This window comes from Vigna angularis, chromosome 3, assembly GCF_016808095.1.
Source record: "Vigna angularis cultivar LongXiaoDou No.4 chromosome 3, ASM1680809v1, whole genome shotgun sequence".
In the NCBI taxonomy this organism is placed as follows: Eukaryota; Viridiplantae; Streptophyta; class Magnoliopsida; order Fabales; family Fabaceae; genus Vigna; species Vigna angularis.
This window is the reverse complement of record NC_068972.1, coordinates 40,118,597-40,133,149: the sequence shown is the minus strand read 5'-3', so window position 1 is coordinate 40,133,149 and position 14,553 is coordinate 40,118,597. Positions and strand designations below refer to the sequence as shown.

Genomic DNA, 14,553 nt, shown 5'->3' with positions numbered 1-14,553 from the left:
TAGTAGGTTGTTTGTGAACTTATTTTATTTCAAAATTGAGATATCTAGATACCTACCTAATGATCAACTTATTTTATTATATAAATTTTATTTATATTAATGTAAACATATACACTGTCTTTCTTTGTATTTTTTAAATAATTATATTACATTATAAATTAATAATATATATAAATTGATTGATTTAATTTATAAAAAAAAATCAGGATGATAAAAAGTAAAAAGAGAAAAAAAAATATGTAACAATTTTATACAAAATATTTTAAAATAACGGTTTCTTTTAAAAAATTAGTTTATAATTATTTTTTAAAATCAGTTAATAATTATATTATAAAAATAAAATAGAAATAAACATTGTATGGAAAAAAAACTTTATATATAAATATAAATTTATGATGAGTAATTTATTCACATAAAATAATGGGATTTCATTATTTCAGTAAAATTATTCGAAAAATTAAAATTTAATTTAACCATATATTGATAAACATTAAAATCTAGTTTTATCCAAAAAGAACCATTTTAAATTATATGAGGAAATTAAAATTGGCAAGAGATAAGTAAAATTTGAAGTTTTTATTTATTAGAAAAATTAAAACAAAAAGGGATAACTGGGACAAAAAATGGTTTCAGATATAAATTTCCAATTCTTTTGTTATTTTCATATAAGAAGCACAGAGCTAAGGTCCTCTGTTAACTCCTCAACAAGTTCTCTCTCTTCCTCTCTCGTTCTCACTCATCTTCCGACGAAGATAAAACCAATGAATTTTCTTGTAAGTTGTAAAACGCCATATATCTTTGCGTATTGACGTGTTTGCATAACATTTGATTTGTATTGTTGTTTTTGTTTTGGTAGGATGCAAAAAAAAGTGTCTTTTGCAAGCAAAGATGTGAGGGTATCAATGTGTCCGCGATGTTCTTAGTTTGTTTGTGGATGCAACTCTCTACCCCTTTAATTTTTATTCAATATTTAGTAGAAATACCTATCATGTTATTGTTGCCTTAGAACGGTTTTTCCATAATGATAAGTTTGGTAGTGAGGATATACATACTAATTAATTACAATGTCTGTTCTTAGTTGTGTTTTTCCTTGAGGTTTGATTTTCGATTTTAACACATTGATGGTTAAAACTGAAATAGTTCATGTTGTTTAAATTAATTAATTGGAGTTTTGTTTTGATGTTGAAGCTGGATGGAGTATTTGTTCCAATTTCCACTGTGATTCACTCCTAACATGATTCTGTGTTGAAAATGAATGAAGCGATGTATCTACAATGGTCTACTATAGCTCCAGGCAGTTTTTTGCGTTTTTTTTTTGCGGCATTTATCATTGGAAGTTGTTTTTGAAAAATTAAAATGGGTTAGAGGAATGTGCAAGGACTGTTTGTGTAAGCACTGCCGATCAATTTAACTTGATTTGTGGATAATTGAATGAAAATAATTCTTGTAGATGCTGCTGTAAAACTTCACATGATTCTAATATTACGGGTATTGCTCTACTTTTTTTAGTAGCTTTTCCTCGGTGAGTTTAAGATTCTGTATTGGTTTCTATTTTTTGTTTCAAATACTTTTACTATGCAGTGAAGAGGTAGCCGTTGCAGCCAGGCACCTGCTTCCGTTCCTGGTGAGCCCATAGCCATCATTGAGAAGCATGCTGCACAGCTCTGCGTTCTAGCAGAAGATTGTGACCAACCTGATTATGTGAAACTGGTGAAGGCCTTTTAAGCTGAGCACAATCTTAGCCTTTTTACAGTTCCAAGTGCAAAAGGGTAGAGATTTTTAAGTGTGAACACTTTGGAAGAGTTGGAAAACTTAGCAAAAGAGGTTTCAAAAGCAACACTTTGGAGTCCAAATAAGAGGTTTTCTTGATTGAGAGGGAAGTGCAGTGAGGAAAATGTGTTCGTTTGATTTTGATTTCATCACGTTCAAATCTACTTCCACCTTTTCAATTTCAAACCTTATCCACAACCAGTTCTTCGATTGGGTGAAGGAATCTCACTCCCACTGCAACTTTCGCCACTCCACCGACACTTTCAACCTCATGCTCGACATCCTGGCCAAGTTCTTCGAGTTCGATCTCTGTTGGCACCTCATTCGCCGCATGCACTCCCGCACCTCCTCTTCCCCCAACCATACCACATTCCGTGTCATATTTAAGCGCTATGTTTCCGCCCATCTTGTCCAAGATGCCATCGACACCTTCCACCACCTTGAAGAGTTCAACCTCAAGGACCACACCTCCTTCTCCCACCTCATAGACGCCCTCTGCGAGTACAAGCACGTCCTCGAGGCACAAGACTTTGTCTTCTCTAAAGACACTCCCGTCGAGGCAACTGGAAACACCAAGATCCACAACATGGTTTTCCGTGGGTGGTTCAAATTGGGGTGGTGGAGCAAATGCAACGAGTTCTGGGAGGAGATGGATAGAAAAGTCTTAGAAAGGACTTGCATTTATAATTTACATGGATATTCTGTGCAAAGCGGGAAAACCTTGGAAGGCTGTCAAATTGTTCAAAGAGGTTACGAAGAAGGGTTTCCAATTAGATGTTGTGGTTTATAACATTTTCATTCGAGCCATTGGTCTTTCCCAAGAGGTTGATTTCTCAATTAGGGTTTTCCCTGAAATGAAGGAGTTGGGTATTAATCTCACTATTGTCACTTTAGATGGGGGTTTCTTCGCCCGGTTTTCATGATATGGAACAGAATAGAACTTCCGGATGGGATAAAAGAATTCTTAATATATATATATATATATATATATATATATATATATATATATATATATATATATATATATATATATATATATTTTATTTAGTATTCCTATTTTTTCTTATTCCTATTTTTTTTCTTAATTCTATCTATTAATTCTAATTAATTGAAAAAATAATTTGAAAATAAAACAGCAAGTACAAAAATAAATAATAATCCTCCGTAGAGACGGGTACAATTTAATTCCACATTTTATTCATTTGAGTTTAATTGTGTCATAGTTGTATAATTCAAATTACATTTATCTTTGGATGAACTGCATTATTAATATTGATCTCAAAAAAGAAAAAGTGGGTACTGCTAGTCCGTGAACAGCTAGCCATCATATTGTAGATAGATGCTCTTGTAGTTAAGCGGTTGATAGATATGGCTAGGGAGTACGATGGGGAGATGTGACTTTGCTGATTTATTGGACCAGTATTCTCAAAAGTGATCCAACACCTTACGGTACAAGCTGACGATAGTTATACAGCACCTGTGTCCGCGTTTTCGAAGGCATCCTTCTTTTCAAGAAGATTCGCGGCATGTTAAGTCCTGGTAAAATTCTTTGTTTTACATCGAATTAAATCACATGCTTCACCGCTTGTGTGGGCTCCGTCAATTTCTTTAAGTTTCATTCTTGCGAATGTACTCCCCAGACGGGATACTTAAGGTGTTAGCTACAACACTGCATGAGTCGATACACACAGCATCTAGTATCTATCGTTTACTCGTTTACGGCTAGGATTATTGGGGTATCTAATCTTATTCGCTCTTAGCTTAAGTGTCAGACACTAGTCTAGATAATGTACTTCAGTGGCTTAAGGTCTGGTTTTTCAAAGATTCTATACTATTTTGTATTTTTGAATCTAGCACACTTTTGCAAATTGAACTAATGCTAGTCTTGGTTTTACAGGTCGCAGATGAACTGGGAAGTTTTGTTGGTCGATAATAGAAAGTGTTAATGCTCGTATATTTGACCAGACATCAGTAGAAGAAGGTACATGCTGAAGTTCCACTTTTGTCTGGCAGTATTGTGTTTGCCATGGTGTCTTTCACATTTTCTCTCCCGTTAGTTTCTCTTTCTTCTTTGTTTTACATATTTGTTTATTTTATCCAAACCCCAACAAACCACTGCAAAAGCAAAGTTAGACATGATCTATCTATTATATATGCTCATGGTAAACTGCTTCAATGGTATAAGAAGATGCAGCTTTTGGCAATCTGGGCTATCGATATCTCATCTTGTTATAAGAAGAGATTTCTTCTCTATTACAAAGAAATAGAGTGAAAAAAGAAAGAATTGAGAAAAAAAGATATCCCTGGGAAATAGAGTGGAAAAGGAAGATGGTAAGAAAAGTTAAAAAAAAAAACAAATAAAAAATTTCAAACAATAAAATCATTGTTTTTAATTTTTATTTTTATTTATTTCTTTTTTTTTAAATCAAACCCTTAATTGCTATTTCTATTTATTTACTTTATTTCTCTTTACAATTTTTTTTTCAACTTTTTTTTTCTTTTTGTTTTCATTTTACCTATAATGAAATTTGAGAATTTAGCTAATAATATGATCTTTACCAATATTGATAGACCACGTAAGAGAGATTGAGGTAATTAAGTTTGCCATTGAGAGAGGGTGACATTGCTGACTCATTTGATGTGAGAGTATTGTAGTTTTCTAATCAAAACATTAATAATTTTGATATAGTGTAACTAAATTTAATATATTAAAAAAAGTTAAACTGAAAAATAACTCTAGACTTTGATTCTCATAATTTTTTATTTATAAAAATAAATTAACAAGAATACATGATAATTAGATAACTCTAGATACAATATAATCATCATAAATAAGATAACTCTAGATATAATATAATCATCATAAATAAGATAACTCTAGACACAATATAATAATAAGATAACTCTAGACATAATATAATAATGATAAATAGAGTTACTTTATACCTAATACAGTTATGATAAATAAAATAAACTTTAACCCAATATAATCATGATAAATAGGATAAACTTTGATACAATATAATCACGATAAATAGGATAAATATCCTAACACTTTTCCTTAAAGTAGAACATACAAATTGTAGGTATCAAATTACAACATACAAATTGTATGTACAAACTACAACATACAAATTGTATGTAAAGACTCCTATTTAAGACAATATACTCGAAAACCATATACAATATACTTGAGATAGTATATTGTAGCAATGTAGGACCTATTCAACATAGATATAATATACTTGAAAATAAAATTATTGCAATTCATGTCAAACAAGTTCTAACATAAAAAAAAAAGTCATATGAGATCATCTAAATGTTTATTTAACAAAAAAGTAATCTTAACTATTTGGTTTACCATATCCAAGTTCAGCATCCAAATCACATTCTTCAAAGCCTTCTTTTTGTTTTCACCAACTCTCTTTTGGTTATTTCAAGAGTTATATATGCTTCAGTCATTTTTGTTTTCAAAATATTTTCTTCCATCTTTAAAAAAAGTCATATGGTTCTCTAGAGTAATCACATTTTCCTCCAACCTTTTGGTTCTCAACATGAGGTTACAGCCATTGCAGATTAAATCCAAAACTCTGACCTTCTTCCCATGTAGTTTGGAGATGATGGCAAGCATCATCGTCCATGTCTCTAACCCTTTTAGTTTTGTTTTTCTTGTTCTCAAAAAGGAGGCTTCATTCAATAGAGGAATAAAGTCTTCCATGCAACTCCAATGGGTTTATGAAGCCGAGACTCAATTCCGAGGAAAATACAAGCTTGAGATTCTTGAGACAAGATCAAGAAGACAACACAAGAAAAGAAAAGAAAAGACGCTCTAAAATTTGCAAATTCAAGGCATAACTAAAAATGAGACTATGTAATCTTTAAATTTAAAAATAATACATTCAATTTAAATCAAGGTCCAGAATTATTAAAAAAAATTCTCTTACACATTTGTTTAATAACTATCTTCCTAACACTCTTGGTCAATGAGAGAATGTGGAGAAATACAGCATCACCTTCACAAGTTTCGAACCACAAGAAATAGGTATGACATGAAAAGCAAAAGGCTTAGCAATTATACAATTATAAGTATGATTTAAGAAGTAGAAGATAATATTTGTACAACTCTGGAAACTAATGCGTCTTTTTCTTTTAGGGTGTGTTCACTTGGACGTAATTCACTGTTTACGTGTGTTAGCGGGCGATGGATTGCCGAGAAAGTCGTGTTCACTACATGGAATTTGCAAGCGAGAAACCGGATTGAATTGTGGGATGTAGATGTTTTTTGTCACCTGCATACTTGAGAAGATTTGAAAGGATCCTAAGCGTAATTACTCGTGTGCCCCCACATTTAAAAAATTTTCAACTCAACTGTTGCATGGGAAGGTAATGTTGCATGGGAAGATAATGTTTAATATAATATTTGCAAGTTCGAAGCTACTGTAACCTATGTTTTATATAATATTTGGAAGGTGCAAGGCACTGTGCAGTCACGCGACTAAACTCAAAGGTCTAATTTGCCTAATTTTAATAATAATTCATTTTACTAAATTATAATTGAATTAATTTTTATAAATTATTTTTAATAATTATTTTAAATTTTTTTCTATTAATAAACATTTTTACAAATTAATATAACATAAACAAATATCATTTTATATCACCTAAATACCTAGGGGCATTTTGGTAATCTTAAATTTTTACCAATTAAACAAATTTTTTAAAACTGTCACATCAATCAAATTTTACACTAATTCTCACAAACTTTACCCATAAATTCACTCTCAATCACCTTCAAATCCACTCAAATAAACACAAAAAAATTACCCTCAAATCCCCTCAAATCCATTCAATCACTCTCCCCCAAATCATCTCCCCCAATCAACCCCAAGTGAACACACCCTTAGTCACCACTAAATTCATATTCATCCGAGTGGAACTGAAATTAAACAAATCTTATATAAATAAGTTTAAGATTATCAGAGAAAGTATTCATTGATAAAACATATCGAACTTTTAACATGTTAAGAAAGGAATATTAGACTTAAAATTTTACTCAGGTAAATCCAGCTTCCAAATAAAATAAAGGTTTAAACTTTCATTTGGTCCTCATATTTGTTGGTCAATCTCAAGTGGGTCATCGTATCTTTTTCGGTCTCAATTGGGTTCGTAAACTTGTAAATTATCTCAATTGGGTTCAAATATTTGAAAAATTGAGTCAATTAAGTCATTTCCGTTAAGTTTTCACAAACTACGTTAAAATTGACTGACGTGGTGTACGTTTAATGTGCTGACGTAAAACTATTATATTACATGGAATTTTTTAACTTAATTAACCTTGTTTGATGCAGCACAAAATGAATTAGTAATGTTAAGCATTTTTTAGAATTAGAATTTTTTTAATAAAATAGGGATAGAGAAAGGGAATTAGGGATTTCATTTGTAAATTCAATAGAAGAACACACGAGAGAGAGAAGACGAAGCAGTAACCTCACCCAGCCATCGTTCTCTGCCATCATGCAAGCCCTAAACTCGCTCACCCTCCGCGTTTCTCCCTTGGACTCGCTTCGCGCTCCCAACAATGCCGCCAACATAAGGGTCACCGCTGCCAAACGCGTCTTCTTCGTCTCCGCCATGGCGGAGCCCAAGATCTCTACCCTACAGCGCTAGAAGGACCCCAATCGTGTCTTCTTCGTCTCCACTTCGCGTTCGTGTTCGGATTTCTGCTTTTGGAGGGGTTTGGTTCATTGGATTCGGATTCGTTTGATAACGATCTTATTGCTCTAGTTCTGAACCTTTGGACGAAATTTTGATTCTATGGATTCGTTTATGGCGTCGGAGGGTACCCTTCTCTCAAGTTAAAGTCTCAGATTCGTAGATCTTGGTCCTCTTCTGAGTTTCAGGGTAAAAAGCTTCACTTTCATGTAAATAGAGGAATACCCAACAGGGTCAGTTCGCGGTTGAGAGCTTCAACTGGTGCTCAGATGACCCTTAGAATAGGGAATGTTCAGAAATGGAGGGAAAAAGGGCTTCAACCCAACATGAAAGAGGTGACTTTTGCCCAAGACCTTGTAGAGTCACTGTTAAACGCGGAGGACAAGCTGGTGGTGGTTGATTTCTTCTCTCCTGGCTGTGGTGGCTGTAAATCTTTTAATCCTAAGATATGTCAACGGACAAAGATGAATCCTGATGTTTAAATCCTTTAAGTGAATTATGAGGAACATAAGTCCATGTGTTATAGCCTCAATGTCCATGTTCTCTCTTTCTTTACGGTCGATTTTTGTGTGAAGATTTTCCATTTGGTTGCTTGTGAAGAATTCTTGAAGTGAAAGTGAAATCTCCTTGTTGTTGTGGTTCGATTTGTTTGATTTTAACCTTAGTAATCTCCTTGTTATTATTGATTATCTTTCTTGCCGGAAAGAGTGCCATCATCACCATTAATCGCTTCGATGCGTCCAAGTTTCCCACCTGCTTCGGCGGCCAGATCCATGGCTTCAACAATCATCAATGTGGCTGTTGGCCGAGGGCTCTTTCCGGTCACGACGGCCCTCTAACCCTATTTCATTAAAAATCTCCTAATCCGAAGAAATTCTTAATCTTGGACAATTAAATAATATAACATAACACGTCATATAACACTTAGAAATACTTAATAACAAATTAAATAACAAATTCCACGTAATATAAGACATATACATCAGCAGATTAAGTGTGCACCACGTCAGCCAATTTTAACGCCGTTTATGAAAACTTAACGAAAAGGGCTTAATTGACTCAATTTTTCAAATATTTGGACCCAATTGAGATAATTTACAAGTTTATGGACTCATTTGAGACCAAAAAAAAAAATGATAACCCACTTAAAATTTACCAACAAATATAAGCACCAAACGAGAGTTTAAACCTAAAATAAAAATTTGTCCTCTGTGCTTAAACTAAAAGTGTTAAAAAACTACCGAGTTACTTATGAATGGCATGTTAGCAAATATATGGAGAAGTTTAATAACAAGCCAACGTTGTTGAATAATTTTGGATCGAGTTTATTTAAGTTCTCAGATTTTCTTTTTAGTTTCTTAAATTCAAAATAATTTTTAGTCTGTTAAATGTAAAAAGTAATTTCTATTCAGTTAAATTAAAAAATAAAAAATCAATCCCCAAATATAGAAATAAATTTTTAATCCCCTTAATTTGAAAACAGTGTATTCCAGTTCTCTCGTTGTTAAAATATATACTGACTTGATTAATAATATTTTTTTTTGTAGTTTTAAAAGTATTCTTAAACTTAGAATAGTGAGTAATATTTAAAAACATTGCGGTAGTTTTAAAAATCTAACAAATCCATTAACAACAAAATAAAACACAACAAATTTTATCTTCACCCATTCACTTTATCTTCATCTCTTGGTCACAAAAGTTAAGATTTTATTTTATGTTTTATTTTGCGATTTGGTTTGACTTGTGACAAAAATGTAAAAACATGATATTGACTTGCTTTTATGAATTTTGTAATTAAAAAACTGCCACAATAAATATAGTTTAGAGCATCATTTGCTAATATATATTTGAAAGTATAATATGGTCATAACTTTATTTTTAAAACTAGAAAAAAGAAATTGTAGTTAGGTCAATAAAATTATGTCACATTATAGGAATAAAATAAGCTATATTCAAATTAAGAATAAAATATCAACTATAAAAGAATTAAAAAATTATTTCCTACTTTGAGGGGCTTAAGAATAATTTTTCAAACTTGAGGGGCTTAGGAGAAAAGGAACTTGTATTACTATTTTCCATCAACAAGGATAATATGAGCATTTTACATGTATATTTCTTTTTTCACTTTTAAAACCAGGAGATTCGGGTCTGCAATAGTTCCAGAAGTGAAAAAGTAATCAACCAAAATCTGAATGTGGACAAAATATTACAATATGCTTGTATGTGTTTAAAAGGATCATAAAATTCAAATTCAGTGGCATTTCTATGGCCTCCTCAAACCCAGTCAAACATACTTCTTTCTTTCAAAAATGTACAAACCTCATCAACTTTGGTCAACACTTCAAAAGAATGGAAATGGTAAACAAAAGGCAGCTACAAAAATTCATCACACGTACCTTAGTCAGAAGTTCTGTTCTTATGTAAATAAAATTATTCACAACAAAATCCATAGATTAAAGTAGGGTGAGAAAAGCATAAACTAGAAGATGGAAGCATCACCAATGTTGAAGAATTGTAAGAAAAATGAAAAACATGGCATGTCTTTATTTGCACAAAAGAATTTAATAAATGAATTTACAGCACCATACATGGCATGAATTTAAGAATATAAAGGAACTAAAAATATCAATATGCAGGGCCATCCCTTCCTCAGTGAAGATTTGAATGTGAAAATAGAGATTTTGAATAGACATTGCATGAAGCGTGAGAAAACTTGCAGCAATATGTTATGTACAACCTCGCTCTGAACGAACTCCAACAAAACCATACGAACGAGAATGGTCGTATGTCACATCATATATCCAAGTTTCACCATTCAACCATCAAATTACACTCAACCTCACGTAAAAACAATAAAACAACACTGCACAATACACAAGTTTTCACGATCCATGTGGGAAAAGGAAAAATTTCATCATGGTAGTAGTAGTAGTGTTAACGAAATTCAGTTTCAGTTTATGCTCCCACATTTGACCAGAGAATTGGAAGGTTAATCCCCCACTTGTGTACTTGAAACGCATCTCCATGGTCTTGCTCGTGTTCCCTTGTCTAGGAGCATCAGCAAGCCAACACTTTCAGGTGGTAGACTAAACATATACCTACAATCACAAACATTTCAGATGACGAACAATTTCTTCCCAAGGATTTGATGGTCGGTAATAGTAACAAAGATTACTCCTTCCATAACATAGTTAAAACAAGTTAAAGACCCTATAAACCACCTTACAAGAAATAGTAGACAGAATTTTTAGCTACCCGGAAATCTAAGATTAGGAAAATCTATTCTCATTCCTGGAAATGGTTTTGACCAAGTTTTCCATGAAAACATTTTCACGTGGGAAGGTGGGAAACAAACTTTTCCGATTTGAAATAACAAAATTAAATGAAAGAAAATGCAAATTTACACTTATTAAAGCATTTAATAGGACAGTAAATTAAAGATTTTGCTAAACTAATATAAATATTACTAGGAATATATTCCATTATCCAAACAGAAATTAGGAATACGTAGGAATCATGATTGCAGGGTACGAAAATATTTCTCTTCTATCAAACCACATTTAAGATTTTCTGAGATTATGGATTTATGGACTTGGCCACTTTGAATCCACGATTTTATTCTATATACGCTGTTTTTGGCTTTTGATCATTAAAAAAATCTAACTTCAGATTTAAAAGCGTTTCTAAGAGAAATTAGATGTTTTGCAACACACTATTATTAACCGAAATTTATTAAAATTACAAATATGGATAGAGCTCACTTTTATTTTAATGACTCTCTAATCTGATTTTGCAGTTATTCATCAATTTTAAGCAATAGTAGCGTGTCAAAAGTGTCTTTGCAATTGTGTTGCTAGCAGCACTCCTCTGTCTAGATTTGTTGGTCCAACAATCCCTTTAAAGGAAAAGAAATGCGCAAAGAAAAAGAACCAAACTCCAAGTTCAATACATGTTAAACATGCTCAAAACTTTGATAATCCAAGTCCGCCACAGTCAAGTTTCAGAGGCAGATGATGAACCTCACAATATAAAGATATTACTCAATTCTTAATATTTTATTATAGGCGTTATGTTCATGAAGAAAGGCCACTAGAATTAAAAAAAAAAGTGAATTCTCTTTAGAATGATTTATGGGTGAAAAGATTGAGAATCATGCCAAAAAAACAATTTATGAGACCCACTGAACACAAAAATGTAGTGATAACTTACTTGCTTTTATGAGCTCTCTTTCTCCAGAAAACAATTGAAGAAACCCACTGAACACAAAGAGATGAAATGGCATAAGATTTATATTCAATTCAAAGATTTTATCAAAATATATGCATGTTTTCAAAATCGCACAAACCAACTTTGTTAGCTGAGAACCACTTGCAACAAATTTAAACTGAGGGCCAAACAGTGATAAGCAGGATGATGTAAATAGCTTAACTATCTATATGCAACCTTGGGACGGACCTAAAAGATGGATAGGTCAAACAGGACGCGCACTTCCTCATCATATATATGCAGAAAAACATTCATCATGCTGTAAGTAACCATTACGATCATTAAATTACCTTAACAATTGAAAATAATGCAGAGTTGCCTGCAAAACTAGGTTTTTTTTCCATTTTTCTTTGTGGTGACATCTCTTTACACAGATGTTGAGCTATTTCCTTCAGCAACACCAGTTGTGCTTTATCCGTGCGCATTGAAATGATTGCCTGCCTCATTGATTCCCTATCAGCCTCAAGTGCCTGCAGCCTCATGTAAAGCTTCTTTACGTAGGGATCCTCGAATTCAGTAGCATGATTCCCTGACCCCATTGGAGTGGTTGCATAATCTTCGAAATCAATAGTTTCAGCTTTAGAATCTGTGAAACCATTACATGGTGCGCCACTATGAACAGAGTCAATTGTATAAATTCTGTCATTCGTATCATCACCTTCTGATACATTATCTACCTTGGAAGGTTCCTCTGACTTCGAGAAATAATCTCTCTTATTGTTATTATTGCGCTTGGGAGAATCCATCGTAGACTCGGGTCCTGTTTCTTTAACCATCCCACCAATTGATGTTGAGTCAGATGAAAGTTTCCTAGAATGCTTATTCCTTCTTGGAGACTGTCCAACAATTACTTTCTCTAGACTATTTTTCACTGTAAAATCCCCATCCATCAGGGTATAAGTGGGAGTTTTCTCCATTTGAGAAATCCTATTTTCCAAGCTCCTCAATTGGTCAGTTGGAGTTTCACCAAAAGCATATTTCTCTATATCCGTGTCATCGATATCAGCATCTGTAGCACCATGCATCACACTACATTTCAAAGGAGGATATTCATAAGGTGGAAGTTCATATTGATCACCCTCGGCCTCCTCCTCAGTAAGACCAAAACTCATCAACCTGTGCTTGTAAGCCTGAACTTCACAAGTAAGTGACTGAATGATCTGTTCCCTCTTATACAATAAATCTTCCAAAGATAGAAGTTCCTCCTGATCATGTTGCATCTTCTCCTGTGAAAAACGCTTGAATTGGCGCGCCTCCATTTGAACCTCTGCCTTTTCCCTCTGCAGCCTCAATATCATTGACATGGCCTCATTCGCCGCAGTTGATGAAGAATTTCTCTCCTCTTCCAACTCAGCATTCAAATCTTGAATGGTTCTCTGCTGCATACTGACCATCTCACGCAAGGCCACACATTCATTCTCAATTTCGATCTTTGCAAACGCCGGCATGGCCAGTTGACCATCCATTTTGAACTCATCATGCTTTCGTTTAACAGATCGAATCCAAACCCCCGAAGATTGAGCTATCATGGAGCAACCACATCCACAATTGCAACATTTCAACAAATCCCTGGAAGATGGGACTACTTCCGAAGCCATAGATCAAAAATGCATAAAAACCCTTGAACCACTTACAATCACCAACAACGTTTCACCAAATTCAAAAACAAATCACCTAACAAAAATACCCATCAACCGAAAAAAATTGGTATTTACTTCGACATCCCCTCGGTCTTCGCCTCCCTCTTGTCAATCATCTTCCCATCGGATCAACAAATAAGGCAAAAACCCTGCAACAAAAAACATAGAGCCACCGTGTTAAATCCAATAACAATAACAGCTAACAATCAATACAAAAATTTCAGAAAAAGCAAAAAGCAAAAGTATTCGAAGCATAAAAAGAAAAGCCAAAAAAAAACATACAACCCAGAACTATAAATCGAATTTTTTTTAATTCCCCCTTTTCAAACGACCTTAAATCCTTATCCCCAGCCTTATTTCTCCATGCCAAAAAAGTCAAAACCAAAAACTTCCCCTCCACAAAAGAAACAGAACCTACCTTTAAGGTATTTCCGTCGACGAATCAATAGCAGACGCGGCGAAGGCTACAAGAAGGAGACAACGACGCAAATTTTTCCAGAAAATTCGCCTGCTCCGGATAAAATTAGGAACAAAAAAATGAAAAAAAAAAAGTGCAACCAGCAAGCAGCAACCAATCCTGAAACAGTTGAATCGTTGTTTTCTTGGAACGAAAGAATGGGGGAGCGGGAAGGGTGTTTGGTGGGAAGGAAAAGACGAGAGATAAAAAACAAAGGACGAAAAAGAAAGAGGGAATTTATTATTTTTTCAGAAACCCTAGATATTTTAATTGGTGTTTTTCGGATTTGTTTTATCTGGGTTATCTGATTTTTTTGTGTGGGGGAAACTGTGGCTGATTGATCTCTCTCCCCAAAGAGAGAGAAAGAAAGAGAGAGAGACAGAAAAGAAGAAAGAGAGATAAAGGAACGTTCAAATTCCTGAGTTGTTTGAATGACCTTTGTTGGAATTTACAACTTTTCTTTGCTTTTTTATTTGTTATTATAACAATTATATATTATTATTCTTTTTCTTTTTTCAATCTTTTTTTTATCATCTCATACATTTAGAAATAAGAATATATTTTTTATAACTAACGTTTAAATATGTGACACAACCAATTTAATCTCTAATTACTCATAACATAAGAAAATTGTATTTTTTCTTAGTTCGATCCAACTTTATGATAATTTAAATTTTGAATCTAATAATTTGATATATAAATAGGCAT

At 33.3% G+C, this 14,553-nt stretch overlaps 3 protein-coding genes across 4 annotated transcripts; 2 read left to right on the top strand and 1 right to left on the bottom strand.

The window, feature by feature from the left end:
- The first annotated feature begins 680 nt into the window (after positions 1 to 680).
- Positions 681 to 2,716, top strand: LOC108325715 (pentatricopeptide repeat-containing protein At1g80550, mitochondrial). Of its 2 annotated transcripts, none has more exons than XM_052874919.1 (2): positions 681 to 773; positions 857 to 2,716. In XM_052874919.1, the coding sequence occupies exon 2, from the start codon at positions 1,895 to 1,897 to the stop codon at positions 2,558 to 2,560; it is 666 nt and encodes a 221-aa protein (XP_052730879.1). In that variant the 5' UTR covers positions 681 to 773; positions 857 to 1,894; the 3' UTR covers positions 2,561 to 2,716. The 2 variants fall into 2 exon arrangements, with proteins under 2 accessions (XP_052730879.1, XP_017414298.1); XM_017558809.2 differs by having other exon boundaries at positions 703 to 773; positions 1,582 to 2,716.
- A 4,568-nt stretch (positions 2,717 to 7,284) lies between these two features.
- LOC108324402 (thioredoxin-like 1-1, chloroplastic) lies at positions 7,285 to 7,964 on the top strand. The gene is made up of 2 exons (XM_017557351.1): positions 7,285 to 7,404; positions 7,671 to 7,964. The coding sequence occupies exons 1-2, from the start codon at positions 7,285 to 7,287 to the stop codon at positions 7,962 to 7,964; spliced, it is 414 nt and encodes a 137-aa protein (XP_017412840.1).
- Positions 7,965 to 10,147: 2,183 nt separating this feature from the next.
- On the bottom strand, positions 10,148 to 14,267 carry LOC108326485 (myosin-binding protein 7). The gene is made up of 4 exons (XM_017560014.2): positions 13,807 to 14,267; positions 12,039 to 13,537; positions 11,692 to 11,738; positions 10,148 to 10,580 (listed from the first exon to the last, which is right to left on the bottom strand). Exons 2-4 carry the CDS (start codon positions 13,344 to 13,346, stop codon positions 10,472 to 10,474), a joined length of 1,464 nt encoding a protein of 487 aa, XP_017415503.1. The 5' UTR covers positions 13,347 to 13,537; positions 13,807 to 14,267; the 3' UTR covers positions 10,148 to 10,471.
- Between the last annotated feature and the right edge of the window lie 286 nt (positions 14,268 to 14,553).

Excerpts from the sequence above, each read along its gene's own strand:
- LOC108324402 (XM_017557351.1), top strand. The coding sequence starts at position 7,285 with ATGCAAGCCCTAAACTCGCTCACCCTCCGCGTTTCTCCCTTGGACTCG. Across the intron at positions 7,405-7,670 it reads TCTTCTTCGTCTCCGCCATG|GGTAAAAAGCTTCACTTTCA; the intron begins GCGGAGCCCAAG and ends TCTGAGTTTCAG.
- LOC108325715 (XM_052874919.1), top strand. The coding sequence starts at position 1,895 with ATGTGTTCGTTTGATTTTGATTTCATCACGTTCAAATCTACTTCCACC.
- LOC108326485 (XM_017560014.2), bottom strand. The coding sequence starts at position 13,346 with ATGGCTTCGGAAGTAGTCCCATCTTCCAGGGATTTGTTGAAATGTTGC. Across the intron at positions 11,739-12,038 it reads CATTATTTTCAATTGTTAAG|TGGGTTTCTTCAATTGTTTT; the intron begins GTAATTTAATGA and ends CTTTGTGTTCAG. Across the intron at positions 10,581-11,691 it reads AAGAGAGCTCATAAAAGCAA|GTATATGTTTAGTCTACCAC; the intron begins GTAAGTTATCAC and ends TTGTGATTGTAG.